Source organism: Symphalangus syndactylus, chromosome 17 (genome assembly GCF_028878055.3).
Source record: "Symphalangus syndactylus isolate Jambi chromosome 17, NHGRI_mSymSyn1-v2.1_pri, whole genome shotgun sequence".
NCBI classification, from domain to species: domain Eukaryota; kingdom Metazoa; phylum Chordata; class Mammalia; order Primates; family Hylobatidae; genus Symphalangus; species Symphalangus syndactylus.
This window is the reverse complement of record NC_072439.2, coordinates 17,521,992-17,549,297: the sequence shown is the minus strand read 5'-3', so window position 1 is coordinate 17,549,297 and position 27,306 is coordinate 17,521,992. Positions and strand designations below refer to the sequence as shown.

Sequence of the window (27,306 nt, the reverse complement as noted above, 5' to 3'; positions counted from 1 at the left end):
TATTTTCAATGAGGAACGTTCCTAGGAATCTATGTCCTAAGTAGTAATCTGCTCATGCTATTCCAAACATAAACCTCATTATCCTGAGGGATCTTTGCTATTTGGTTGCTTAGTCTTTCCTAAATAGTCAAAGAAGGAAATCTTTGTATTTCGTTTTTGTTTTTGAATAATTTTTACTCATTATATCATTTATCATAGCATAACAGCATACATTCCAAAAATGAAGGCCCAACATAAACCAAGAAATTGAATAGATACATCCATAATCCCTTTCTATTCTAATCCATACACAAATATTTTATCAGAATGGTTATAGAAGTGAATATTACTTCTATATTCCTTTCCCATATTTTTCATTATATATCATAGACACTTTCCTAAAATTTACAAAATCTTCACATGTAACAACAGCCAGTACTGTAAGGAACAGATTACAAGCTATCTAATTGGAAGATCATGTAGTAAAATGATGCACTAAAATATGGTTTTCCAGCCTACGTTCTAAACACTACAGCAACCTTTCAATTTTCTCAATAAGCCCACTAGTGTTAGCATTCCATTTACTCTTTATTGAAAAAGAGGTCTAACACACTGGCAGTTGGCTTTGCCATGTGATATTCTCTGATTCAGGTCTGAGTGCTTTCTGCAAGGAAAAGTGCCAGTATTTATTATTTTCATAGGAATATGTCCTAAGAATCTTAATGTTGTATATGGAATTGCTAGGTTGAGAGGTCATTCATAGATTTTCCCCCTTTCTTTTCCAGAACAAATTTCAGACACATAATTAACAGAGGACTGGAAGTTTTCCCGCATATATAGTTTTTATAGTAGTTCTTCCCACTACATGTACTACCTTAAAATACATTTTTTAAAAGAATGAAATAAAAAGGAATAAATCCCAGGGGATTTACAAACTAGTTACATTCATAGAGTTTCTCTTCAGTATGAGTTGCCTGATGCCTAATAAGTTTATAGCTATTAATGAAAGCTTTTCCACACTGAATACATGTAAAGGGTTTCTCTCCAGTATGAGTTCTTTGATGCACAATAAGTCGAGCACTCAAACTAAATGTTTTTCCACACTGATTACATTCGAACGGTTTCTCTCCAGTATGAGTTCTCTGATGTTGGGTAAGGCATGAACTCTGTCTGAAGGACTTCCCACATTGACTGCATTCATAGGGCTTTTCTCCAGTATGAGTTCTCTGATGTACAACAAGAACATAACTCTGGCTGAAGGATTTCCCACACTGATTACATTCATACGGTTTTTCCCCAGTGTGAATTCTCTGATGCATAACAAGGTGAGAACTGCGGTTAAAAGATTTTCCACATTCACTACATTCATACGGTTTCTCTCCAGTGTGAGTTCTTTGATGTGCAACAAGCTGAGAGCTCCAGCTGAAGGATTTCCCACACTGATTACATTCAAAGGGTTTTTCTCCTGTGTGAGTTCTCTGATGAGCAACAAGTTTATAACTTTGACTAAAGGATTTCCCACACTGATTGCATTCATAGGGTTTTTCTCCGGTATGAATTCTTTGATGTGCAATAAGTTTATAGCTCTGGATAAATGATTTCCCACATTGATTACATTCATAGGGCTTCTCTCCGGTATGTGTTCTTTGATGTGCAATAAGTTTATAGCTCTGCCTGAATGATTTTCCACATTGATTGCATTCATAAGGTCTCTCTCCAGTATGAGTTCTTTGATGCACAACAAGGACATAACTCTGGCTAAAGGATTTCCCACATTGATTACACCTGTAAGGCTTCTCTCCAGTATGAGTTCTCTGATGGGAAACAAGGTGGGAGCTCCGGCTGAAGGATTTTCCACATTCACTACATTCATAAGGTTTCTCCCCTGTATGAGTTCTCTGATGTGCAACAAGATGAGAGCTCCAGCTGAAGGATTTCCCACACTGATTACATTCAAAAGGTTTCTCTTCAGAATTATTTCTCATGTTTTGAGTAAGGGAGGAACTCTGAGAGGTTTTACTACATTTATATTGACTCTCTTCAAAAGGAATTCTCTGTTGTTCATTATGGGATATGTTGGGGTTCAAAACTTGCCCATATTCTTTAAAATCAAAGGTTTTTCCTCCTCCATGGATTTTTTCATGTATATGTAGGGGTGTACCATGGCAAAAAGACTGAATACTGTCACTAAATCCATAGGATTTATCTTTTGTTTGAGTTCTTGTAAACTGAATAAGGTGAATGCTCTGAGGGGGTTTTCCACATTCATTATTTTCATATAGTGTCTCATTCTCATTAATCTTCTGATGACTGTTTACAGCAGAATTAAGATGCCATTTTTTAGCATGTGATACACGTTTATGAAAATGGTTTCTTATGGGTATAATCGGGGATGAAAATAGACTGGAATTCGGACCACTCTTCTCCCCAGGTTCATCACTTTTGCAGACTCTCTCATGAATAACTGTTTTCCTTTGAGTGAATGCCACTTCCTGCAAAAGTATCTCTTGTTTTTCCTGTTGCTTCTCCAACTGGTCTTTATAATCACCAACTTCTTCACATGAAGATAACCAAGGATCATCCCTTGTAAACCTTTCTATCTTCACTCCATTAGCTAGTTCTTCATCAAAAATCCTCTGCTTTGAAGTTATATCTTTTTTTCCAACTGCAGTTGCCAAGTCTGAAAGAAAGCAATATAAGACATCTTAGCCAAAAAATATTAGAGCTGGAAAAATGGAATAAAGCTAACAAGAAAGTATGAAAAATATATATGGATTTGTTTTCAAATACTGACCGATAACCTAGGTTGAAAAAGCAAAAGGGTGAGATAAAGCATTAAGTACAGAATTACCACAGCCCAATATTACAACAGAGCATTAAAATGGAACTACTGTAATCTTGGTTTAATCTTAGCCTGAATAAATAAGACTCTGGATGTCAAATACCTGCATATTCCAAAATAAGATCATCTACATAGAACCTACAGAATTGCAACCCAATTTTGCAATATGTAAAGAATAGAGAGTCTTTTCCACTCTTTAGTGCTACACAGGTATTCACTAAGAGACTAGTGTCTACATATCTAGGAATTTCTGAAGGCTTAAAATTTGCTAAATACTCTACTCTGTGTCAGTTAGACATGAGGAAACTACGTTTGTGAACAAAAGAAAAGGAATGGGGCATTATTATCCAGTTCCCTAAATACCTTAGGAGCTAATAGAGCCCCATGAATTTCTGTGATTCCAACTGAGAGAGACTAGAAGTTTGCTCCTAGTAGCCTGGGTGGCTACTAAGTCAAGCAATAGACAGTACATATGGAAAAAGCAGTCATATATACAGTCCACCAGGAGGTGGGAAATGAAGAAAAATGTGGCATCTTCTATGGGAACTTTTTCAAATGAGCCTTCTACACCTGTAATGACCCCTATGTGTCTGGTTCCCACTTGAACACATGTATTGGAAAATTCTTTTTATATTCTTTCCCTTGCTCCAACTAGGAGATTGTATCTGGTTCAAAAAGCTGATAAGGAAAGATATAGGAATTTGAGTGTTCAAAGCTGGGGACAAAAGAAAATTACTGCAGAATCTAGTCCCAGCCTTTGGTCTTTAGGAACATGAAGACTGAAAATCTCAAGGCCAAGAATCTGCACTGTTTCTACTCTACAAACTAAAATTAATCTTCACTGGGGAATAAAGAGCACAAACACAATCTATATGCAGCCAAAATCATTCTGGCTGCTGAATTTCACAGTTCTTAATCAATCGGAATGTGAAATCATTTCAGTAGATGGATCTTCATTAAAAAGGAGTGTATTCTTACCCCAGGAGACTAGGTCTCTGTCGTTCTCCAGGATCACATCTCTGTCCAGGGTCCTCTGAGCAGGGTTCCAAGTACCCTGTTCCTCCTGTGTGAAGTCCACAGTCACAATTTTGAAGTTCACTCCTTCCTAAAAAAGGACACACATTCCTGCTCAGCTGGGCATCATTTCCTTCCAAAGTTTATGGAGGAGGAAAAGTCTGACAGATGGAAAAAGGAAAATCTGGTGACCTGGGAGTTGTCCTGAAATTGTCAGTGCCCAAAAGATTCCAGTAAAGATGTACAGGTGCCCTCTGGGTGAGCTCTTTGGGTTTTGGATGCTAGACCTGTTTTTACAACTCCAAAGAGGAACACCAGATAAGGACTGATATAAACTATTTTATCTTGTCTGCCTTAAAAAGGGTGCTTATTCTGACTTTTGCACTGGTGAACATAGAATTCCCACTTAGGAATTCCCTCCAAATTCCCAAGAAACTAATGAAACAGGGGTGGTTGATTTTTTTTCTGTCAAAGGCCAGACAGTAAATATTTTACACTTTGCCAGCCATACACTCTCTATCACACTACTGAACTCTGCTGCTATAGCAAGAAATTAGCCACAGAAAATATATAAACAAATGGGTGTGGCTACATTACAATAGATCTTTATTTACAAAAACAGCCACAGGCTGTACTTTGCTAATGCATGAGACAGAAAATGAAATGTGGACCTCAATGAAAAGCAGTATGTATAGGTGAAGAACACTGGATGTAGAAGATAAAAAGACTTGGCTTTCTCACCTATAAAGGGCATATATCTGCTTAAGAAATACATCTAATCTGACAATCTGTCCTTTTTTTTCTTTTGAGACAGGGCCTCACTCTGTTGCCCAGGCTGGAGTACAGTGGCACAATCATGGCTCACTGCAGCCTCCATCTTCTGGGCTCAAGTGATCCTCCCACCTAGTCTCCCAAGTAGCTGGGACTACAGGTGTGCATCACCGTGCCTGGCTAATTTTTAAAATTTTGTAGAGACAGACCCTCATTATATTGCTTAGGCTGGTCTCAGACTCCTGTATTCAAGGAATCTTCCCATCTCAGACTCCCACAGTGCTGGAATTACAGGGATGAGCCACCACATCGGACCCAATTGTCTTTTAGTGGTGAGTTTACTCCATTTCTATTTATTAGGCCTAATAATACCTAAATCATTGGGTTGAATGAATAATTACGATGATCCATGAAAAGCCACTATCAGAGTTTACTGATGAAACAACAAAGGTCAGCAATTACAGGCTGAGTATCCCATAGCCAAAATACTTCGGACTGGAAGAATTTTGGATTTCAGATTTTGAAATATTTGCATTTACATGATGAGATGCCTTGAAGATGGGATCCAAGTCTAAACACAAATTCATTTATGTTTCATGTACACCTGCAACATATAGTCTAATGGTAATTTTATGCAATTTAAAAAAAATGTTTGTGTATGAAACAGTTTTGACTGTTTTGACTGTGACTGGTCACATGAGGTCAAGTGTAGAATTTTCTACTTGTGGCATTATGTCGGGGCTCCAAAATCTTCAAATTTTGGACAATTTCAGATTTTTGGATTAGGTGTGCTTAGCCTGTACTGTTATGATTAGTAGGTCTCAGGATACTGAAAGATTAACTGAGAGCCAAAGTGACCTTTGTTCTGAACACTCAGTCTTCAAATAACAGTTCTGTTTCTATCCATATCCAGCTGCATAGCAGAGCCTTTTAGGAGGCATTCACTGTTATTACTGCCATATAAATGGGGTCTCTTGGGCTGCCTCCTCTAAGCAGGAAAGGGCCTGTGCTTAAGATAACTGGGCAGGAATTTTAATCCAAAAAAGAAGTCCTTCCTTCCCTCCCTCCCTCCCTCCCTCCCTTCCTTCCTTCCCTCCCTCCCTTCCTTCCTTCCCTCCCTCTCTCTTTTCTTTTCTTTTCTTTTCTTTTCTTCCCTCTGTGGCCCAGGCTGGAATCTAGTCAGCTCGCTGCACACTCCCTGCCTCCGGCTCTCATGATTCTCCTACCCCTGCCTGCGGGCTGCCTGGGATTGCTGGCGTGCGCCACCACCACTGCCTGCTTTTTCTCCTTTGGCTGGAGGCGTGGTTTTGCCATGCTGGCCAGGCTGGTCTCCAGCTCCTGACCCCGAGTGCTCTGCCCGCCTCGGCCTCCCGAGGTGCTGGGACTGCAGACGGAGTCTCGCTCACTCGGTGCTTGGTGTTGCCCGGGCTGGAGTGCGGTGGCGTGGTCTTGGCTCACTGCAGCCTCCGCCTCCCAGTCGCCTGCCTTGGCCTCCCAGGGTGCTGGGATTGCAGCCCCTGCCCGGCCGCCGCCCCGTCTGGGAGGTGGGGAGCGTCTCTGCCCGGCCGCCCCGTCTGGGAAGTGAGGAGCGCCTCTGCCCGGCCACCCATCGTCTGGGAAGTGAGGAGCGCCTCTGCCCGGCCACCCATCGTCTGGGAAGTGAGGAGCGCCTCTGCCCGGCCACCCATCGTCTGGGAAGTGAGGAGCGCCTCTGCCCGGCCACCCCATCTGGGAAGTGAGGAGCGCCTCTGCCCGGCCACCCATCGTCTGGGAAGTGAGGAGCGCCTCTGCCCGGCCACCCATCGTCTGGGAAGTGAGGAGCGCCTCTGCCCGGCCACCCATCGTCTGGGAAGTGAGGAGCGCCTCTGCCCGGCTGCCCCGTCTGGGAAGTGAGGAGCACGTCTGCCCGGCCGCCCCATCTGGGAAGAAGTGAGGAGCACCTCTGCCCGGCCGCCCCGTCTGGGAAGAAGTGAGGAGCGCCTCTGCCCGGCCGCCCCGTCTGGGAAGAAGTGAGGAGCGCCTCTGCCCGGCCGCCCCGTCTGGGAAGAAGTGAGGAGCGCCTCTGCCCGGCCGCCCCGTCTGGGAAGAAGTGAGGAGCGCCTCTGCCTGGCCGCCCCGTCTGGGAGGTCTACCACGGAGGCCAGAAGCAATATGGGGGCTGGACATGGTGGCTCACGCCTGTAGTCCCAGCACTCTGGGAGGCCGAGGCGAGTTGATCACTTCAGGCTCGGAGTTCGAGACCAGCCTGGCCAACATGGCGAAACATATGAAAAATACAACAGACAAACCAACCAACCAACCCAGTGACAACAAAACAGGTCTACCCTGGAGTCATACTCTAATTTTTTCTATTTTCCTCCCTTTCTGATCCTTTATCCCACTTTCTTTTTCTTCCTCTTCCTTCTCCTTCTTCTTTGTCAAATAGAGGATTGAGTTATTATCATTGATCCATATAAAGTCCCTCTCTCATTTATTTTCTTGAATTCCCACTCCCCATTTCTATTCCCCGTCTTCCCATGTGCAACCTTCCTAATATGTTTGATACGCATCTTTTTGTATGTATTTTTAGAAAACGTTTATTGTTTTGTGTGCAAAAATTAATAATAAAAGAAAACTTCTAGGAACTTAAGAAAAAAAAAAAGAAGTGCTAAAGGTGATCTGTCCTTACCCAGGCACAGCAAAGGCAAGGGGAAGTCAAATGCCTCTTGCCACTAAAGGCTCTTTAAATAGACCAGGCATTCTTGAGCTGCAGTTTATGAATAGGATACAGGGTCCTGAATACCATGAAAACACATGCAAAATACTGCTGTATATGCCTCTAAGTTTGAGCCTAAAAATTTCACTGAAACCTCAAATGTTTTCATGATTAGCCCAACGTGAAATTCAAAAAATAACTTGCCAACTGCCACCTATATTTAACATTAATCTTTAAGGTATTGTCTTTCAATCTGTAATGCATGCTTCTTTTTAATAAACACTCTCCCTTTCTGTTTAATATAGGTCTCTTTAGTATAAAGCTTGTTCACCTGTCAAACAGATAATACTAAACTAGATTAGCACCCCCACTCCACTTCCAACTATATAGTCTCAAAGTTCCATTATTTGCATAATGGTGATCTCTGTCACTAGCCCATGATCCATGAAGGCAGGGACAAGGTATTTACAGTTTGCAAATGTAACTCCAATGCTTAGCATAGTGTTTATATATAGTAGATATTACATTTATATTTAACAAATTATTTCAGTAAGTGAATGTACACTATCAATAAACATTCTAAGATATCAAAATAACCCTCACCCAAATTGATTTAAGTCATCTCCCCTCACCTGAATCTCACAAGCTGTACCACATACCCATTTGAAAAGGCCCCTCAGTGTGTAGATACTAGCTTTTCTGGACTTCTATCCCACTTATTCTATTCTTCTCACTTCTGCCAAATTCCTCATGCCTGAAAACTCCTTCCCAAAATCTTCAACTGCCCTTGAAACTCATCTTTTATAACAATAAAATAGGACAGATGTGGTGGCTCATGCCTATAATCCCAGCACTTTGGGAGACCAAGGTGGATGGATCATTTCAGCCCAGGAGTTCAAGACCAGCCTGGGCAACATGGTGAAACCCTGTCTCTACTAAAAACACAAAAAGTTAGCCAGGCATGCTGGTGCATGCCTATAGTCCCAGCTACTTAGAGGCTGAGGTTTGGAGAATCACCTGAGCCTGGGAGGTCAAGGCTGCAGTGAGCCGTGATCACACCACTGCACTCCACACCACTGCACTCCAGCCTGGATGACTGGAGTGAGACCCTGTCTCAAAATAATAATAATAATAAAATACTGTAGTTCCAATATCCCTCACCAAACATTCCCTATACATCCCTGTGTTAATAGAGACTTAAACTTCCGCTGACAACTTCCCTCCTCCTCAGTCCTCAGAGGCTAAGAAGGCTCATACTCTCCCATCCTAGATCTCAGCATCAAAGGAGTGCATGTCCTCCCAGTTACTCTGAAACTCATGCCATTTACCTCACTTCTTGGAGCTCTGTCCTACCCACCTCCTGAACACCACTCCCACCCCCATTCACTGAAGATTCATACTTGGGATTTATCCTCTAATAAAAAACTTGTACTGTCTTGTCTCATATTGTCTATAGCATCCACTTGTATAGTCAGCTGATGAGAATATAAAAATAACTGACTTTAATGAAGCACTTATGAGTTTGCATGAAGCACCACCATGGTGTCAGGCATTGTGCTAACATGTCACATGGATTATTCATTTAATTCTCACAGGGCTCCTGTGAAAAAACACTATTAGCAGTACTATTTTTTTTCTTATGAAGACCAAGGGAGTCAGAGAAATTAAGACATATGCCTAAGGTTAGTAGTAGAGGGATACAACCTCAAGCTTGCACATTGATGACTGTGTTCTCAGTCATCAATTCATATGGCTAACCCAAGTCTCATATCCTGAAGCTGCTCTTCATCAGCTCACTCTTCGGGGGACATCCCAGACCTTGAAATTGTCATAAAACACTCCACCTTTTGACTCACAAATACAAAACTGCCCACGTTTCACTACAATGTCAGATTGCTCCACTGTACTGGCTCAATTTTCTCCCTTTACTCTTGTTCCTTGAAAGTTCAGGGCCATTATGCTACTGAAATGTCTACAATTACCACTACCAGCCTATATTCTTTTTCATTTCTACTTAGTGGGCTCTTTATCCCTTCCGTATTAATTACTCAATTTAAGGTCCATGGATCATTCTTTTCAATCTTTCTACTTGACATATTTTTAAATTCTCTTTCAAGTATTCCCTTGACCTTTGGAGTGTCCACTCCATAGGAAGTGGAACCTGGCAAATTACAAAAACTAAATGAATTTGAATGTCAATCTGCTATCTGTGGAAAGTAGGCTACAAATTGCCACTGCAGGGAAAAATCCACAAAAGCAGCAGGATAGAGTACTATAAATTAATGGCCACTATCTCTGAATGAACCTTTCAGATTGACCAGCAATCCTATCACATTTACTGGAGCAGCCTGTTTCCTCTCATAATCCAAAATTGCTATTTTAAGCCTTCTCTACCCTTGTGATAGATCATGCTCATCTGATTTTTCACAGTGAAAAATCAATCTTTCAAATAATTCCCTCAACCTCACTGTTCCTATATAAATCCTTCTCCTCTGAATTAATTTCTCTGGTGCTAACCAAGGACTCTGCTTTATAGTTTCTCTCTTGTCACCTGATGAATAACTTTTTTTCCTCTACTAACTCCTTCCTATAATCATTTAAACTGAATTGAATCTTTTAAATCCCTTTAAAAAAAACTCTCAATCTCAAAAGTCCTTGAAGTTTTCACTTTCTTCTACCTTTCACACAATAACCAAACTTCTTGAAAAAGTTGTCCACTCTTATCTCCATTTCCTCACTTTCTTTTTTTTTGAAATGGAGTCTCGCTCTGTCACCCAGGCTGGAGTGCAGTGGCACAAATACAGCTCACTGCAAGCTCCACCTCCCAGGTTCACGCCATTCTCCTGCCTCAGCCTCCTGAGTAGCTGGGACTACAGGCACCCACCACCATGCCTGGCTAATGTTTTTTGTATTTTTTTAGTAGAGACGGGGTTTCACCATGTTAGCCAGGATGGTCTCGATCTCCTCACCTCATGATCCACCTGCCTCAGCCTCCCAAAGTGCTGGGATTACAGGCATGACCCACCGCGCCCAGCCTATTTCCTCACTTTCTACTCACTTCCCAGCCACGCACATTTCTCAGTGTAAAGACAGAGGCCTTGCCCAGCCTACCTTAGATGGGATGGTCAGAGACCCAGTGTCTTCTCCCTCAACTTTGATGATAATCTCTTGAGGAAGGAAAGAATCCTGAAACGGCAAAACAGATGAGAAAAAGGAAAATAATCAGGGAGCTAAGTGGCAGCTCAAATCTCCTCCTGTCAGTAGGCTAAGATTTGACATACCACCTATTTTAATGCATCCCTCCCAACATACTTCTCCTCTTTCCTCCCAGTAGTAAGCTCAGCTAACCATGTGGAGAGAGAGAGGAGATACCTGGAGGAGCACCAAGGCCCACAGAGACCTGGGCCTTGTGGGTCTTCTGGGCCAGCCCAGTTGCAGCTAAATGCAGCTGACTGAGTGATCCAAGACACTAAGGAGCACTAAGACACTAAGAACTGTCCAGTGGGACCTGCCAAAATTCCTGGGTCACAAAATTATAAGCAAATAAAATGGAATACAGCATGACCTGTGGGCGGCAAGCCACCCAAGTGCCAAGGCAAGAGACTGAGGACATGAGCTGTTCCAGTATAACAAAATATAAAACAAGAATAGTTATACCAGATATAGATCTTAGATATGATTATATATGAATATCATTAATCATTACTTTATAGCAATTACTCTTTATTCCAATATTATAATAATCCTCACTCTATAATCATAACATAGGAAAAACCAGGCCATACAGAGATAGGAGCTGAGGGGACATAGTGAGGTGTGACCAGAAGACAGGAGTGCGAGCCTTCTGTTATGCCCAGACAGGGCCACCAGAGGGCTCCTTGGTTTAGCGGTAACGCCAGCGTCTGGGAAGACGCCCATTGCCAGGCGGACCGTGGTCTAGCGGTAGCGTAAGTGTCAAGGAAAAACACCCACTACTAGTCTCCCTTTCCCTGGGGGAGTTTAGAGAAGACTCTACTCCACCTCTTGTAGAGGGCCTGACATTAGTCAGGCTTGCCTGCAGTTATCCGGAGGCCTAACCGTCTCCCTGTGATGCTGTGCTTCAGTGGTCATGCTCCTAGTCCGCCTTCATGTTCCATCCTGTACACCTGGCTCTGCCTTCTATTAGATAGCAGTAGCAAATTAGTGAAAGTGCTAAAAGTCTCTAATAATGGTGTAAGTTGTTTCTCTCTCTGTCTCCTCTCTCTCTCTCTGCCTCAGCTGCCAGGCACGGAAGGGCCCCCTGTCCAGTGGACACGTGACCCATGTGGCCTTACCTATCATTGGAGATGACTCACTCTCCTTATCCTGCCCCTTTGTCTTGTATCCAATAAATATCAGTGCAGCCTGGCATTTGGGGCCACTACCGGTCTCCATGACTTGGTGGTAGTGGTCCCCCACACACAGCTGCCTTTTCTTTTATCTCTTTGTCTTGTGTCTTTATTTCTACACTCTCTCATCTCCGCACACAGGGAGAGACTCACCGACCCTGTGGAGCTGGTCCCTACAATGACCAATGCCAGAATCATAAAGAAAAAGATCAACAGATGAATTTCATAAGATGTTTAGCAGGCCGGGTGTAGTGGCTCACACCTGTAATCCCAACACTTTGGAAGGCTGAGGCAGGGAGTTCACTTGAGGTCAGGAGTTTGAGACTAGCCTGGCCAACATGGTGAAACCCGTCTCTACTAAATATACAAAAACTAGCCGGGCATGGTGACGCACACTTGTAGTCCCAGCTACTTGGGAGGCTGAGGCAGGAGAATCACTTGAATACAGGAGGCAGAGGTTGCAGTGAGCCAAGATCATGCCACTGTACTCCAGCCTAGGCAACAGAGCAAGACTCCATCTCAAAAAAAAAAAAAAAAGCTTAGCAAAAGGTGCCACATGATCATTAAGAATCTATACTACTAAGACTTCTTCCAAATCGGTAAAAGCCTCAACAGAAAAACAAAGAAAAATGCACATGCAACTATGAAAAAACTGCTGTGAATATACAAACAGATGCTCACCTCTTTACGTCAAAATCAAACATCTATTTCTTTTTTTATTATTATTATACTTTAGGTTTTAGGGTACATGTGCACAATGTGCAGGTTTGTTACATATGTATCCATGTGCCATGTTGATTTCCTGCACCCATTAACTCGTCATTTAGCATTAGGTATATCTCCTAATGCTATCCCTCCCCCCTCCCTCAACCCCACAACAGTCCCCGGAGTGTGATGTTCCCCTTCCTGTGTCCATGAGTTCTCATTGTTCAATTCCCACCTATGACTGAGAACATGCGGTGTTTGGTTTTTTGTCCTTGAGATAGTTTACTGAGAATGATATTTTCCAGTTTCATCCATGTCCCTACAAAGGACATAAACTCATCATTTTTTATGGCTGCATAGTATTCCATGGTGTATATGTGCCACATTTTCTTAATCCAGTCTATCGTTGTTGGACATTTGGGTTAGTTCCAAGTCTTTGCTATTGTGAATAGTGCCGCAATAAACATACGTATGCATGTGTCTTTATAGCAGCATGATTTATAGTCCTTTGGGTATATACCCAGTAATGGGATGGCTGGGTCAAATGGTATTTCTAGTTCTAGATCCCTGAGGAATTGCCACACTGACTTCCACAATGGTTGAATTTACAGTCCCACCAACAGTGTAAAAGTGTTCCTATTTCTCCACATCCTCTCCAGCACCTGTTGTTTCCTGACTTTTTAATGATGGCCATTCTAACTGGTGTGAGATGGTATCTCACTGTGGTTTTGATTTGCATTTCTCTGATGGCCAGTGATGATGAGCATTTTTTCATGTGTTTTTTGGCTGCATAGAGGTCTTCTTTTGAGAAGTGTCTGTTCATGTCCTTCGCCCACTTTTTGATGGGGTTGTTTGTTTTTTTCTTGTAAATTTGTTTGAGTTCATTATAGATTCTGGATATTAGCCCTTTGTCAGATGAGTAGGTCGCAAAAATTTTCTCCCATTCTGTAGGTTGCCTGTTCACTCTGGTAGTTTCTTTTGCTGTGCAGAAGCTCTTTAGTTTAATTAGATCCCATTTGTCAATTTTGGCTTTTGTTGCCATTGCTTTTGGTGTTTTAGACATGAAGTCCTTGCCCACGGCTATGTCCTGAATGGTATTGCCTAGGTTTTCTTGTAGGATTTTAATGGTTTTAGGTCTAACATTTAAGTCTTTAATCCATCTTGAATTAATTTTTGTATAAGGTGTAAGGAAGGGATCCAGTTTCAGCTTTCTACATATGGCTAGCCAGTTTTCCCAGCACCATTTATTAAGTAGGGAATCCTTATCTGTAGATATTAGAGACCATAAGTTCACATGGATACCTCCAATTACAATTCAATAACACATTTTATTCTATCTAGCTTTTCTCCTTTCTTTATGTATACTTTCTTTCTCTGGCTCCCATTTTCCTCTTTATATTTACTTATTTGCTCAAGCCCTGTACATAACCAACATCCTGACCATATCGGGTGTTTTTGTGACAGTCACAGTCATTAGTCTGTTGCTAATGACTCCAGCTCTGGCAGCCCACTGGCCAAGAGCTTCATATATTCTTAGAAGAAGTATAAATTGATACAACCCTCCTGTATTGGCTATATATTAAATATCTGTATTTACAAATAATGCTTTATTTTGAAATCCTTAAAGATTCACAAGAAGTAGCAAAAATAGAGCCACACTCAGCTTTCCCTGGTAATATCATATATAACCACAGTACATTGTCAAAACCAGGACACTGAAATTTTGGTACAGTATTATTAATTCATGTACAGAGTTTATTCCATTTTTATGTACATTCTTTTATTTTTGTTTTTTTAAAGGCAATATTTTTGAAAGTGTAATGTAACATCCATTAAGTCTAGTTGTAAGCACTTATCCTTAGGAAATAACATAAAGTACATCAGGATGCATGTACAAGAAATCTCATTAGCAAGTTACATTATCATAGCAAGATGGGAAGGGAGATTAAATGTCCACTAGGAAGTGCCTGGTTAAATAAATTATGCTTTATTCAGATGACTGAATACTATTTAGCAGCCAAGAGAAGAAGAAACAAATTTGCATGTGCTGATACATATAAATAATAGAAAGATGTCTATAATATATTGCTGAGTGAAAAAATTAAGAACATTATACAGAAGATGAATAGATTTCCATAAAATATAAATATGCACGGAAAAATCCGGAAAGGTGTTCTCAAAAGCATTAAAAGGAGTTATTTTTTGAAGGGGTAGAACTGAGGAGCAGGTTCACTGTCTCTCTTTTAATGCTGCCTCCATGTTTTTCAAAAGCACTTATTTTAATTAAATATTTGGAAACCAGGAAAGGTGCTTCTCTCTTTAAAAATCACCTTGAAACAACACAATTCCTTTGTAGTGTCCTCAGGTTTTTTCCTACAGGATATAATAATTCAGTCTGTAAAATGATAGCCCATTCAAGGATACTTTGCTCCTCCTCAGATCAAACACTGAAAAGCAACTACTGCTAATTTTTGACAACTCATTTCTTTAGAAGCCATTGGATCAAAAACTAAAAGAAAATTAAAGTGGCCAGGTGTAGCAGCTCATACCTGTAATCACAGTGCTTTGGGAGGCAGAGGTGGGAGGATCACTTGAGCCCAGGAGTTCGAGACCAGCCTCTGCAACACAGTGAGGCTCCCCTGTCTATACAAAATATATAAAATAGGCTGGGCATGGTGGCTCACACCTGTAATTCTAGCACTTTGGGAGGCCAAGGTGGGCAGATTGCCTGAGCTCAGGAGTTCGAGACCAGCCTGGTCAACATGGCAAAACCCCATCTCTACTAAAAATACAAAAAAAAAACAAATTAGCTAGGTACGGTATACCTGTAGTCCCAGCTACTTGGGAAGCTAAGGCATAAGAATCATCTGAACCCGGGAGTCAGAGTTTGCAGTGAGCTGAGACCGTGCCACTTCACTCCAGCCTGGGTGACAGAGTGAGACTCCATCTCAAAAAATAATAAATAAATAAATAAATAAATAAATAAATAAATAAATAAGCCAGGCATGGTGGTACATGCCTACAGTCCCAGCTACTTGGGAGGCAAAGGTGGGAGGATCACTTGATGCTGAGAGGCCAAGGTATAAGTTTGTCAATTTTTTCTCCTTATCTATCTGAAAATATTTTACTATTACAGTAGGAATAGTTATTAAAAATGGCTAGCATTAATGTATTTAAAGGTAGGAAAGGATTCTCCAAACCTAAAAACACCACTGTATATTTACTGGGTAGGTTGTGAGGTTCACAATAAGTATCAAAGAGCCAGAGCTGCTGCAATGTAAAGAAGGCCCAATGTGAAAGCCAAGAGGTTGTGTTGCTTGCATTACTACCACACATACTACAACAGTTACACTACCTTTTTATTTTTTGTAGAAGACAGGGTCTTGTCATGTTGCCCAGACTGGTCTCAAACTGCTGGTCTCAGCGCCATGACAGTTTTGTCAGGAAGTTACCCTACATGGTCTAAAAAGGAGAGGAACCCTCAGTTCTGGGAATTGCCCACCCCATTCCTGGAAAACTCATGAATAATCCACCCCTTGTTTAGCAAAAATCAAGAAATAACCATAAAAATGGGCAACCAGAAGCCCCTGGGGCTGCTCTGCCTATGGAGTAGCCATTCCTTCTTCCTTTACTTCTTTGTGTGTTTGTTTTTGTTTTTGTTTTGAGACACAGTCTCGCGCTGTCTGCAGGCTGGTGTGCAGTGGTGCGATCTCAGCTCACTGCAACCTCCGCCTCCTGGGTTCAAGTGACCCTCCTGCCTCAGCCACCTGAGTAGCTGGGACTACAGGCGCACATCACCACACCCAGCTAATTTTTGTATTTTTAGTAGAGATGGGGTTTCACCATGTTGGCCAGGATGGTCTTGATCTCTTGACCTTGTGATCTGCCCACCTTGGCCTCCCAAAGTGCTGGGATTAGAGGCGTGAGCCACCATGCCCAGCCTACTTTTTAAAATAAACTTGCCTGAAAGAAAAGAAAGAAAAGAAAAGAAGAGAAAAGAAGAGAAGAGAACAAGAAAGAAAGAGAGAGAGAAAGAGAGAAAGAAAGAAAGAGGAAAAGAAAGAAAGAAAGAGAGAAAGACAGGAAAGAAAGAGGGAAAAGAAAGAAAGAAAAAAGAAAAGAAAGAGAAAGAAAAGAAAAGAAAGAAAGAAAGAGGAAAGAAAGAGGGAAAAGAAAGAAAAAAGAAAAGAAAGAGAAAGAAAGAAAGAAAAAGAAAGAAAGAAAGAAAGAAAGAAAGAAAGAAAGAAAGAAAGAAAGAAAGAAAGAAAGAAAGACAGGAAAGAAAGAGGGAAGGGAAGGGAAAAAAAGGGTAGGAAAGGGAAGGGAAAAAGGAAAGAAATAGGAGAAGGAAGGGAGGGAGGGACGGAGGGAGGGAGGAAGGAAGGAAGGGAGAGAGGAAGGAAGGAAGGAAGGACAGAAAAAGAGAAAAGAAAAGACAATACAAAAAAAACTACTGGTCTTAAGCGATCCTCTCGCCTCAGCCTCCCAAAGTGGGATTACAGGCGTGAGCCACCACAACTGGCCTAAACTGCCTTGAAATTGCTGCATAAACATTACAAAATAGCCCAAAATACCAGAAAACAAAAATAAAACTCACAATGCCAAAAAATAGCCACAACCAAACTACAGATGGTACAAGGGAGCCACAAGTTTTGACCCCAAACTGTTAATAGATTCAATCTTATCTGGCCTGAAAGAAAAATTCCATTCCTGATACACACCCGTGACAAACACATCTTTTCTTAAAAAATGCCTGGGAAATGAGAAAAGTTACTCAAGAAAGGAAAATTCGTAAACGCTAACCTGTATTTTAAGTTATTACAGACTCCTTCAGCTAATATCACACTCTGTCAGTTAATTTTTTTTTAAAGAAAAAGCTAATATCAGTTAAGAAATAATACCAAGAAATGGACAACTTCATGTTTTTCTCAGCAGGTACTTGGCAGAAACAAAATTCCAAAATGTTACTATCTGCCATAACTGCTGAAACTATTTTATTTGGAGAATATGGTTGCACCTCCTCTTGAATGAAAACTGTTCTTAGCACCTTTTTGTTTAAAAGTTTTCACAAGAAAACAAAAGAAAGCTCATCTTTCCTCAAGGTAGACTCTGGATGAAATGTCCTTCCTTGCCCTGACCCCAGCAGTCAACTCTATCACTTTATCCTGCTTTCCTATCTTCACATCACATATATTCTTCTACCTTTGGCTTTTTATTTAACTCTTCCACTAGAGTGAGTTTCATAAGAGCTGAGATCTTGTCTGTCCTGTTTACCATGGCTCCACCGTGCTTAGATCACTACTGACACATAGTAGGCTCTTCATAAATGTATGCTGACTATAAACAGCCACTAGGAGAAGGGACATGGAATGTGCTACCTGTAACTTTGCATTTGTCCCTGGGGTTCCTGGAGGCACTAAAGCAAAGCTGAGCTCAAGCCCCTCCCTTGGTTAGAGGAAACCTTTGTTAGGTGCCTTTTCTTCGCAGAAAATTCAAAGTGTCAGTATCCAGAACCTGCTCCCAACTTACTCTTACAAACTAAATGCTCAGAAACAAGCTTGCAACAAATGCATGTGAGCCCGTGCATGCATGCACACCCACACACCCTGACTTCTTCCCTAGGTCCTACTCACTTTGGATTACTGACCATTTTAGGAATATCTCCTGAATTTACATCTTAGCTTCCTCAGTTTCCTTCAGATAATGTCAATGTAATCTATCATTTGCCTAGTATTTTTAGTAATACGTAGAGTACTTCAACACAGAATTTCCATCTCACAAAATCATCTAAACTTTTTTTTTTTTTTTTTAAGAGCTAGGGTCTCATTTTGTTGCCTAAGCTGGAGTGCAGTGGCACCATCATAGCCTACTATAGTCTTGAACTCCTGGACTCAAGCTATCCTACTGCCTCAGCCTCCCAAGAAGCTGGGACTACAGAGGCACGCCACCACAGCTGGCTAGTTTTTTTGTTTTTATTTTTTGTAGAGGTGGGAGTCTCACTATGTTGCTCAGGCTGGTCTTGAACTCCTGGCCTCAAGTGATCCTCCCACGCTGGCCCCCCAAAGTGCTGGGATTACAGGTGTGAGCCACTTTACCTGGCCTAAACTTTTTTTTGAAGAAAAGAGTAATATGTCTATTTCACCAGTGCAGAAATTAATGGTAATACGGTTTAGTAAGCTCATTTAAGTCCACTGATTGCCTGACACAAACTCTTCTGCTTTCCATTGTCTTACCAAAGTCTGTCTAATCACCCAAGGCCCAGATCAAATGCCATCTCCTCCGTAAAGCATTCCTAGATAGCAGAAAGCTTCAACTCTTCTTCTCTCAGGACTTCTTAGCTTTGCTGGCCCTTTACTATACCAGTAAAATTATTCTCTTCATATCACTACTATTTCTATATACCTCTCCCCTGGGTCCTGGGTTCTATATTAGAAAGCACTGCATATTTTTTATCTTTGTATTCTCCTCAGTATTGAGGAGGAGCACAATAAAAGTTCTCTGCATTTGACAAGACTAGAGACACGTGCGGAGTTTGGGACATAGGAATAGAATTAAAAACCTTTACTTTCTGTATGCTCTGGAGCATCTTTAAATTACCCTCTTGTTCAACAGTCACCTCTCTAGGTCATAAAGGAGCATTTCCCTTTTTCTTTGCAGACTTTACAAAATGGGAACAGGAATTAGACTGTTGACTTGCACAGAGAAAAGGGTTGTGGGCAGGAGATAATAACTGTTCCTTCTGTAACACAGGTGGGACCCCATGGGACCCAAAGCAGGGGGAAAGAGACAAGCAGAGCTATCACGGAGTGACCTGTCCACTTCATAGTGAGACAGTGGTCAAATCAGACCTGGGGCTAGGGCTATTTGCTCACCTATAAATAGAGATGACCAAATATTCCTTTCCCAATCTGAGGCATTCTTGGGGCAATAAAATGAAGTTTCTAATCAAATCACAGAAGTATTACTGGACTCAATTCTCAGAGCTTTGCTTTGGGGGTCTACTGGCAGGAAACCCTCTATATCTGTGACGACATTTAGAAAACACAGGCGTCACACAGGCAGACTTCTTGGTGTGTTTCCATCTCTTCCTGCCCTGGGAGCTGGAAGGTGGAGCTCACATTTCAGCTCAAGGGATATGGCGTCCACAGGGCCCATGTGGGAGGCCCTGAGGTTTCTTAATCACCAAATCTAGAAGGCATAAAACCAATCTTCACAAACTACAGCACTGGAAAGAAGGTTCCCTTCCCTGATTTTCTCAGAAATCATCCGACAAGAGGATCCCTTTAGTCCTCCTGCACAAGAAAATTCCCTCTCTGGCCCCACCTTATCATCCATGAATAATTCTCACTGTCCTGAAATATACAGAATAGACCATCCACATAGGGCCACCAACAACCTGCACAACTTCGAATGTTGAGAATGATAGTGGATGGGTGAGATTCTACCACCTACTTGGCAGCAGTTTTGGTCTCAGTCCCTGAAGGCAGGTAGGGTTCAGAGTTGGCTCAAGGCCTTTGCTGGATCAGCTGCTACTTCCCTGTGTATGAGCCACTAAAATCTCTAAGGTGATGCCCCAATACCCAGATGGTTTCTTCCTAGATTGGCTCACTGGACTCATGGCCTTCGTTCAAAGCAAAGACTTTGGCTCCCTTGATTTTTCTCTCCCTTCCAGGGTTCTAATATCCTTCAGGTCCAAATCAAGTACTTGTTCATCTTCTGATAATAATTAAACTTAACTAGAGGACATTCAGAGTTGAGAAGCGTGGTAGCCAGACTCTGAGATGGCGCCCAAAGACCCTTACTACCTAGTATTCATGCCTTTGTGTAGTCCTTGCCCAATGGTACCAAGGTGGGTCTGTGTGACCAACAGAATATGGAAGAAGTGATGGTGTGTCACTTCTGAAATCAGATGATAAAAGACATTGTGGCTTCATCTTGACTGTGTGCAGCTAAGTGCTCTTGCTCTCTCTCTCTCTCTCTCTCTCACTGGGATCATCTGCTCTGGCAGAAACCCACTGCTATGCTGTGAAGAGCCCTGGAAAGAGGCCTCTCTGGTGTACAGCACCTCTTGCCAACAGCCATCTGAGTGAGTTTGCAACAATATCCTCCCATCTAGTCAAGCCTTCAGAAGTCAGCAGCCCAGACAACAACTTGCCTGCAACCTCATCAGGGACCCTGAGCACCAGAAACAACCAGTTAAGCTGACCTGGATTCCTGACCCTCAGAAATTGTGTGACAAAATAAACACTGGCTATTTTAAGATGCAAAATTTTGGGGTATGTAATAACAGATAACTAATACAACAAAGAGGACGTTTTTGCTTTCCCTGTGTAGCCTTGGAAAGTATAAGAAGCACATTTCTGGTTGTGAGAACTAAGTCGTGCAGGGCAGTGCTGTCTGCCTCATCTTTCCCCACAATGCTTTGCACAGGGCCTTACACTGGTTAGGCAGTCAATAAATATGTGACCAAAGTCATATAATGAACAGACTTCTAATTCAGCTCACAAAAAAGAAAATGGTAAAAGGACCATTAAGAGTCCCAGCAAACACCTAGTGCCTCGCTTAAATTAGAACACCAATGGCCACATCAAAACACGTCCTACCAGCCAGGCACTGCGGCTCACCCTGTAATCCCGGCACTTTGGGAGGCCAAGGTGGGAGGATGGCGTGATCCCAGGAGTTCACGACCAGCCTGAGCAACACAGCGAGACCCTGTCTCTACAAAAAAAATAAAAAAATTAGCTGGGCATGGTGGTGTGCACCTGTAGTCCCAAATACTCAGGAGGTTGAGGTGGGAGGATCACTTGAGCGCAGAAATTCCAGGCTGCAGTGATCTATGTTGGTGTGCCATGTACTCCAGACTGGGTGACAGAGTGAGACCCTGTCTCTTAAAAAACAACAACAAAATAACAAAAACCCACACATTTTACCTGTAGTTTTGATTAAGATATAAATGTAAACTTATATTTGCTTAACTCTTTCTAAAACAATTGCACATGTATCCATGGAATCCCATACAAAACATTTATATCAATGCTATTTGTAACAGCAAAAAAATTTAACAATGAAAAGCCATTAACAATAAACCCATAAAACCTGTAACATATTTAGAAGGTGAAATGTGGGCACTAGGTATGCGTAGTGGTATTAGGATGTCACTGCTCCCAGCCCTCCATGGACAGACAGGGAATCTGTGTGCACACATACCCACACAGATACAGGCACACATCTCTATATATTTCTAGATTAATGTGTACTGAAAACCATGAGCCCAAAATAAAACCTCCAGTTCCCACTGCACACCAGAGTCCACTCAAATGTTCTTTCTTGCCATATCTGTACCTCCCTGAGTTGACGGCAAGGCACCTGGCTCCAGTCCCTTATTATATACACTTACTTATCTGATTTAGCCCCTGTAGGTAGCTCCTCTCCCATTTCCACAATGACGCCCTCTCCCTATGGATGCTCTGCCCTGGGCTCTGCCAAGGGGACCTCCTCACCCTGCTTAGGCTTTGACTCCCCGGGCTAGGCTGCCCCATCTCTCAGACTCAGTCCTCTGCCACTTGGACTTGGACAGCCCATGTCAGGCCACCCCACTGTGTCGGTACCCTCCACATGCTGCTGGGCTCTGAAACCCCTGCAGGCCACCCTCATGCATGATGCCCTCAACATGCTCATGCTGTCATGCCACACCAGGCTGCACCTGACCCCCAACACAGGTGCACATCTCACCCCACTCTGGCTCCAACACCCCATCTACCATGGACACCTACTCACTGCACTTGGGCTCCAACTGCCCCCAATGAAGCACCCCCTCTCTGGATGCCTTGCTCACCTGCTCTGACCCCGTCACCCCACACCAGATCTCCATATATGGACACTGGCCTCACTCACTTGGGCTCTGACACCCACATTGGGCTGCCCCACGTGCACAAGCGACTTCTTCATTCCACTTGGGCTCTGACTACGCTGGGATGTCATCCTGTGCAGATGCACTCCTCGCCCTGCTTGGTCACAGACACCCTGCACATGGACACTCTCTTCACAGCAGGCAGCCCCGACAACTGTAGGTGCCCACTAGCACTGCCCCACCTCATGGTTTCAGGGCTGACTTGTTCAGGAAGAGAAAGGAGAAGCTCTAATTTAACAGTTTTAAGAAATTAAGAGTTTTCAAAGAATATTTGTGGTAGGAAATGTTCCAAATTGTAACTTTTTTTTTAGAGACAGAGTCTCACTCTGTTGTCCAGGCTGGAGTGCAGTGACACAATCATAGCTTACTACATCCTAGACCTCCTGGGCTCAGGCGATCCTCCCCCCTCACCCACCCAAGTATCTGGGACTATAGGTGGGCACCACTATCCTGGCTAATTTTTAAAAATTTTTATAGAGACAGGGTCTCACTATGTTGCCCAGGCTGGTCCTGTACTCCCGGCCTCAAGCAATCCTCCCACCTCAGCCTCCAAAAGGGATTATAGGTGTGAACCACTGTGCTTGGCGAATTGTTAATATTTTTACCTTAAAGTGCACTGTACAAAAATATGAAAATACAAGCCAGGTGTGGTAGCTTATATCTGTAATCCTAGCACTTTGGGAGGTTGAGGTGGGAGGATGGCTTGAAGCCAGGAGTTCGAGACCAGCCCGGAAAACATAGTGAGATATCATTTCTACAAAAAATTTTTAAAATACACACAAAAAAAATATTAGCCAGGCTTGGTGGTGCCCACCTGTAGTCCCAGCTATTCAGGAGGCTGAAGCAGGAGGATGGCTTGAGCCCAGGAGTTTGAGGCTGCAGTGAGCTAGGATTGTGTCACTGCACTCCAACCTGGACGAGAGAGCAAGACCCTGCCTCAAAAAAAAAAAAAAAAAAAAAAAAAGAAGAAAGAAAAGAAAAAGAAAATACAGATAAATAAATGATAAAACAAAGTCACTTATAAAGTAACTACAGATAATGTTTGTTAACTGATTTCTATATTTACAGTCTTCTAACATATTTTCTATATACCCAAAAACTGTATGCCTTTTTAAAAGGTGATGATTTCTAAGTGCGATTTACTTAACATAGGTAATAAATAAGTTTTTCTGTCATTAAATTTGCATTATCATATCAGTTTCAATGGCTACAGTGTATTCTATTTCATGGTCTTATCGTAATTCATTCAACTATCCTCTTGCATCGCACATTTAGTATATTTCCAATTGTTCATTCTCAAAAAAAGCTGTGAATTGCTGGCCAAAACGGAATCAGTATTTTAAGGGCTTTTGATTCAGGATGCCAAATTCCTTCCAGAAAGAGTTATCTGGGCTAAAAAGGTGAGGCAACTAGCAGGGAGATTCATAAAATATATAGTAAGTGTTAGAAGCCTGATGGCCATGAGGGCCCCAAATCCCCTAAAAGGCTGCAAAGAGAGTCAGGGAGGAGCCACAGCCTCCCAAGCCCAGAGGGTCAGGCTGCAGACAGACCCAAGCTCTGGGTCTCTCTGGGAAAGGTGGCTCCACTCACCTGTGCACAGGCCCTCGGGGGCTCTGGGGGCTTCTCATCCTGCTCTTGCATGCTCTCCTCCAGGCACAGCACGGTGCTGAGGTCCTGAGCTGCACTGAGAGAAGCCCCAAGTACAGCATGAAGACGCAGGTCTGCTGGAACTGCTGGCCCACCACCCCCATTAGCTCCTGCTCCCAGGATGCAGGATGCATTCCCATAGCAAATACACTTCTGGAGGTTCCTGCCAGCTTCCTGCCCAAATACCTGTGTATGTACTGAGAGTCCCTTAGTCCCTCTCCCAGGCCAAGTTTCTGCAGCTCCAACCTGGTTCCTCGACTATCTTGGGCCCATGGACCATCTACCTGCAAGCCCAGCTTATGCCCAACATGGCCTTCTGCCCACCACCAAAGTCTGCAGCACCAGTCCATCCCTCTCCTATTCCACTGGGCCCTGGGATCCCCACAAATACCAGGCATATCGAGGACCCCCTGGTGTTCACCCCATCCTACCCCTACCAACCTCAAGCTACAGCCCCAAACCAGCACTTCTTCCTAGGGCCAGAATCACACTCACTGCCTAACTGCATGAAGCTGGTGACACAGCTCCACTGCTCCCAGGAACTGATTCAACAACTAAGACTGATGCTACCCTTCCATCAGCCAGGCCTGTCCCTCCAGCAACCCAGCGCAGAGGGCCACCTACTTCCTGCTCAAGTAGCCAAGCATATATGCACAGAGCTCAGCTGTACCAACATCCTGTTCCCTCCACACTTCTGGGGTCCACTGGCTCCTACTTGAACAGCGCCAGCCAGATTCCCACCCTAACACCTTCCTAGGCCCTGAATTTGTAGCTCTAAACCAGTCCCTCCACCAACTTGGGTTTACTCAGGCCTGAAACTACAACAAGGCCCGCACAGGACTGGGGGCCTCCAACAGACAACAGCACAAGCCAGACAAAAGCAGCCCTACCTAGGTTCTAAATACATGTCTCAGAAGCTCAGGTGCCTCTGTACCAACTAGGTGTTTTGGGATCCAAGGCTAGAGCGGCCCCTGGCAAATCCTACCCTAGGCATCCCACTCCCTGCACCCCATCTCTCCTACTTACTCTCTCCCCTGCTCCCACCATATTCTCACGCAGCATAGTGTAGGTTCACAATGCAGCTGTTTCCTGAAATTGCACCCAAACTGTTTCCTCCACCTTACTCCACAGCTCCCTGCTTGAGCCACACCTGCCCAGATTCTGACCAAACATCTTTCAGGGCACCTGTGGCTCAAGAAGATCCTGTCTCTCCACCAACCTGGGCACCATCAGGCTGTGATCAGGGTTCCAATCACACAAAGACCCCAGCACCCTCTGTCTAAAACTCATCTCCGGCCTCCTGTTTCCCAACCAAACACCGGTGTGTGCATAAGAGGTGCCTGACACAGTCCCGCCCCCCTGCAACTGCTCCCTCCACACACCTGGGCATCCTCAGGCAGAACCAGGGTCCTAGGACTGCCCATGCCCAAATGCCAGCAAATGTGCAGAGTGCTGCTGGAGCAGCCCCGTGCCTCCTAAGACCAGATCCCAGCTGGAGCCCCCAGGCCTCTATTCCACAGCCACTGCACATGGGCCACCCACCTAGGCTCCCTCCTCCTACTGACACAGCCACAGAGCAGGTTCGTGCTCACAATCTGCATCCAGGACCTGGCTCCTCTGCCAGTCTGGGGGCACACCCTGCTCCTGAGACAAGAATCTACATCCCTCACCCTGTGTCTCAACCTGCCCGGGACATCTCAGGCACCCACAGCCTCTGTGTGGATTCTGGGGTCAACTGCCCCACTATTTTCCTGCAGCCAGGACACTACAACAACTAAACAGTAGCTTGAGCATACAGCTCCACAATCAGCCCCAGGACTTGGGCACTCGCCAGCGTGGGGGTTCTCAAGCCCACGATACAGCAGCTCAATGGGAACTCGGCCCTTTGGCCTTCTCTTGCCCAAACATGAGGGCCTGGGTGTCGTGCAGTCAGCTCTTCCCAGGACTAAATCTGCAACACAGACTCTGTCCCTCTACTAACCTGCACATTCTCACGCCTGCAAATAGCGTACCCAAGTAAAGGTCTCAGCAACACCTGCTTCATAACGATGCTGGCAACATACTGCTTCCTCCCCAGCTACCAATTTGATGGCAGCTGTTGCAGCTCTGTCCTTCCTGGACTCAAATTCTGTATCTCCAACCCGGAGTCTCTGCCCATCTTGAATGCCCTAGAGCTCTACACTATCCTACACAGGTCCCTACTATCAGTTCAAGGTTCTGTTTTCCATTCAGACACCCCCAGGACGTGCAGGGGACCCTCTGCCCAGAACCTGTTTCTAGGCCCTGATACCCTCCTTCAGCCTGGGAGTTTGCTGCCCATGGGTGATTCCCACCAAGGGTTCACTAGCAACACTGCCTCTTCTGGGACAAGAATCTGCAACTCCAATCTGGTCTCTCCACCAACCACAGCGCCCCCAGACCTTGGAGAAGCGCGTTGTCTGCTCCAGGAGCCCAGAGCCACCTGCACGGAATCTTACCTACAACCTTTTGCTTCCTACCCAAATACCTGATCAAGAGCAAAGGGACAGTGGCACAGCCCCTCTTCTCCAGAAACCACAATCTGCAATGCAGCACTCCATCAAACCGGCCATCCTCAGGCCTCCACTAAATAAGCCTGGCATTGGAGGAGGGGAGTTCTCAAGATGTCCCCTTACATCAATGCATGTGCCCTGTGTTCCAGCAACCTGGGCATCCTCAGGCCCCAGACAAGAGCACCACCTGACCAAGCACCCGCGCATGCACGCAGAGGACAGTCGCGGAATATACAGCTGTATCAGTAACCCCATCAACCCCGATGACCCGAGGCTAAAGCGCCACCCGCACAGATACCAGGTCTCCCCACTACACTCACCACCGCTTCCAGGTTCCCGCGTAGACCCTGCGCATGCGCGCATCGGACACCAAGCGCTGCCCCACGCCCCTACCAACCTGGGCGTCCGCTGGCCCGCAGCCCAGGCTGGGCCTGTCACCGCCTCAGTGCCTGGCACGGCTCTGCGGCAGGACGAACTCGGGTTAAGCAACCCACTGCCCGATTCTGCAACACGGCCGACTCGGGTTAAGCTAGTTCGGTCCCCTCTCCTAGTCAGCATTCGCAAGGCTGCTGGGGGTTAACTCTAAAGGGCCGAGCTGCTCGGCCGACAGCAAGCGTCCGCGCGCGGGACAATGGCTGCGCTTGTGGCCGAACCCGGAAGTGCACTTGGGCTCGGAGAGCCAGAACTACAATTCCCAGAAGCCTCCGCGGCGCGGGCGGTGAGTGGGCAGGGTTCCGGCTCCTCCGAGGAAGCGGGCCGGAGGACCTGGCAGAAGCTAAGTGGACGTTCGGTCCTGGGCCTGGCGGGGCGCCGCACCTGTGCATGTGCAGGTCTAGGGGAAGCAC

The 27,306-nt window shown here is 44.2% G+C and overlaps 1 protein-coding gene across 13 annotated transcripts; it reads right to left on the bottom strand.

Annotated features, from left to right (window-relative positions):
* Positions 1-153: 153 nt before the first annotated feature.
* ZNF180 (zinc finger protein 180) lies at positions 154-27,306 on the bottom strand. Of its 13 annotated transcripts, none has more exons than XM_063620930.1 (6): positions 26,782-26,791; positions 23,874-23,967; positions 15,729-15,835; positions 10,413-10,487; positions 3,800-3,996; positions 154-2,659 (listed from the first exon to the last, which is right to left on the bottom strand). In XM_063620930.1, the coding sequence occupies exon 6, from the start codon at positions 1,962-1,964 to the stop codon at positions 915-917; it is 1,050 nt and encodes a 349-aa protein (XP_063477000.1). In that variant the 5' UTR covers positions 1,965-2,659; positions 3,800-3,996; positions 10,413-10,487; positions 15,729-15,835; positions 23,874-23,967; positions 26,782-26,791; the 3' UTR covers positions 154-914. The 13 variants fall into 13 exon arrangements, with proteins under 13 accessions (XP_063477000.1, XP_063476997.1, XP_055103101.2 ...); XM_063620927.1 differs by having other exon boundaries at positions 3,800-3,926; XM_055247126.2 differs by lacking the exon at positions 15,729-15,835 and having other exon boundaries at positions 3,800-3,926; positions 26,782-27,306.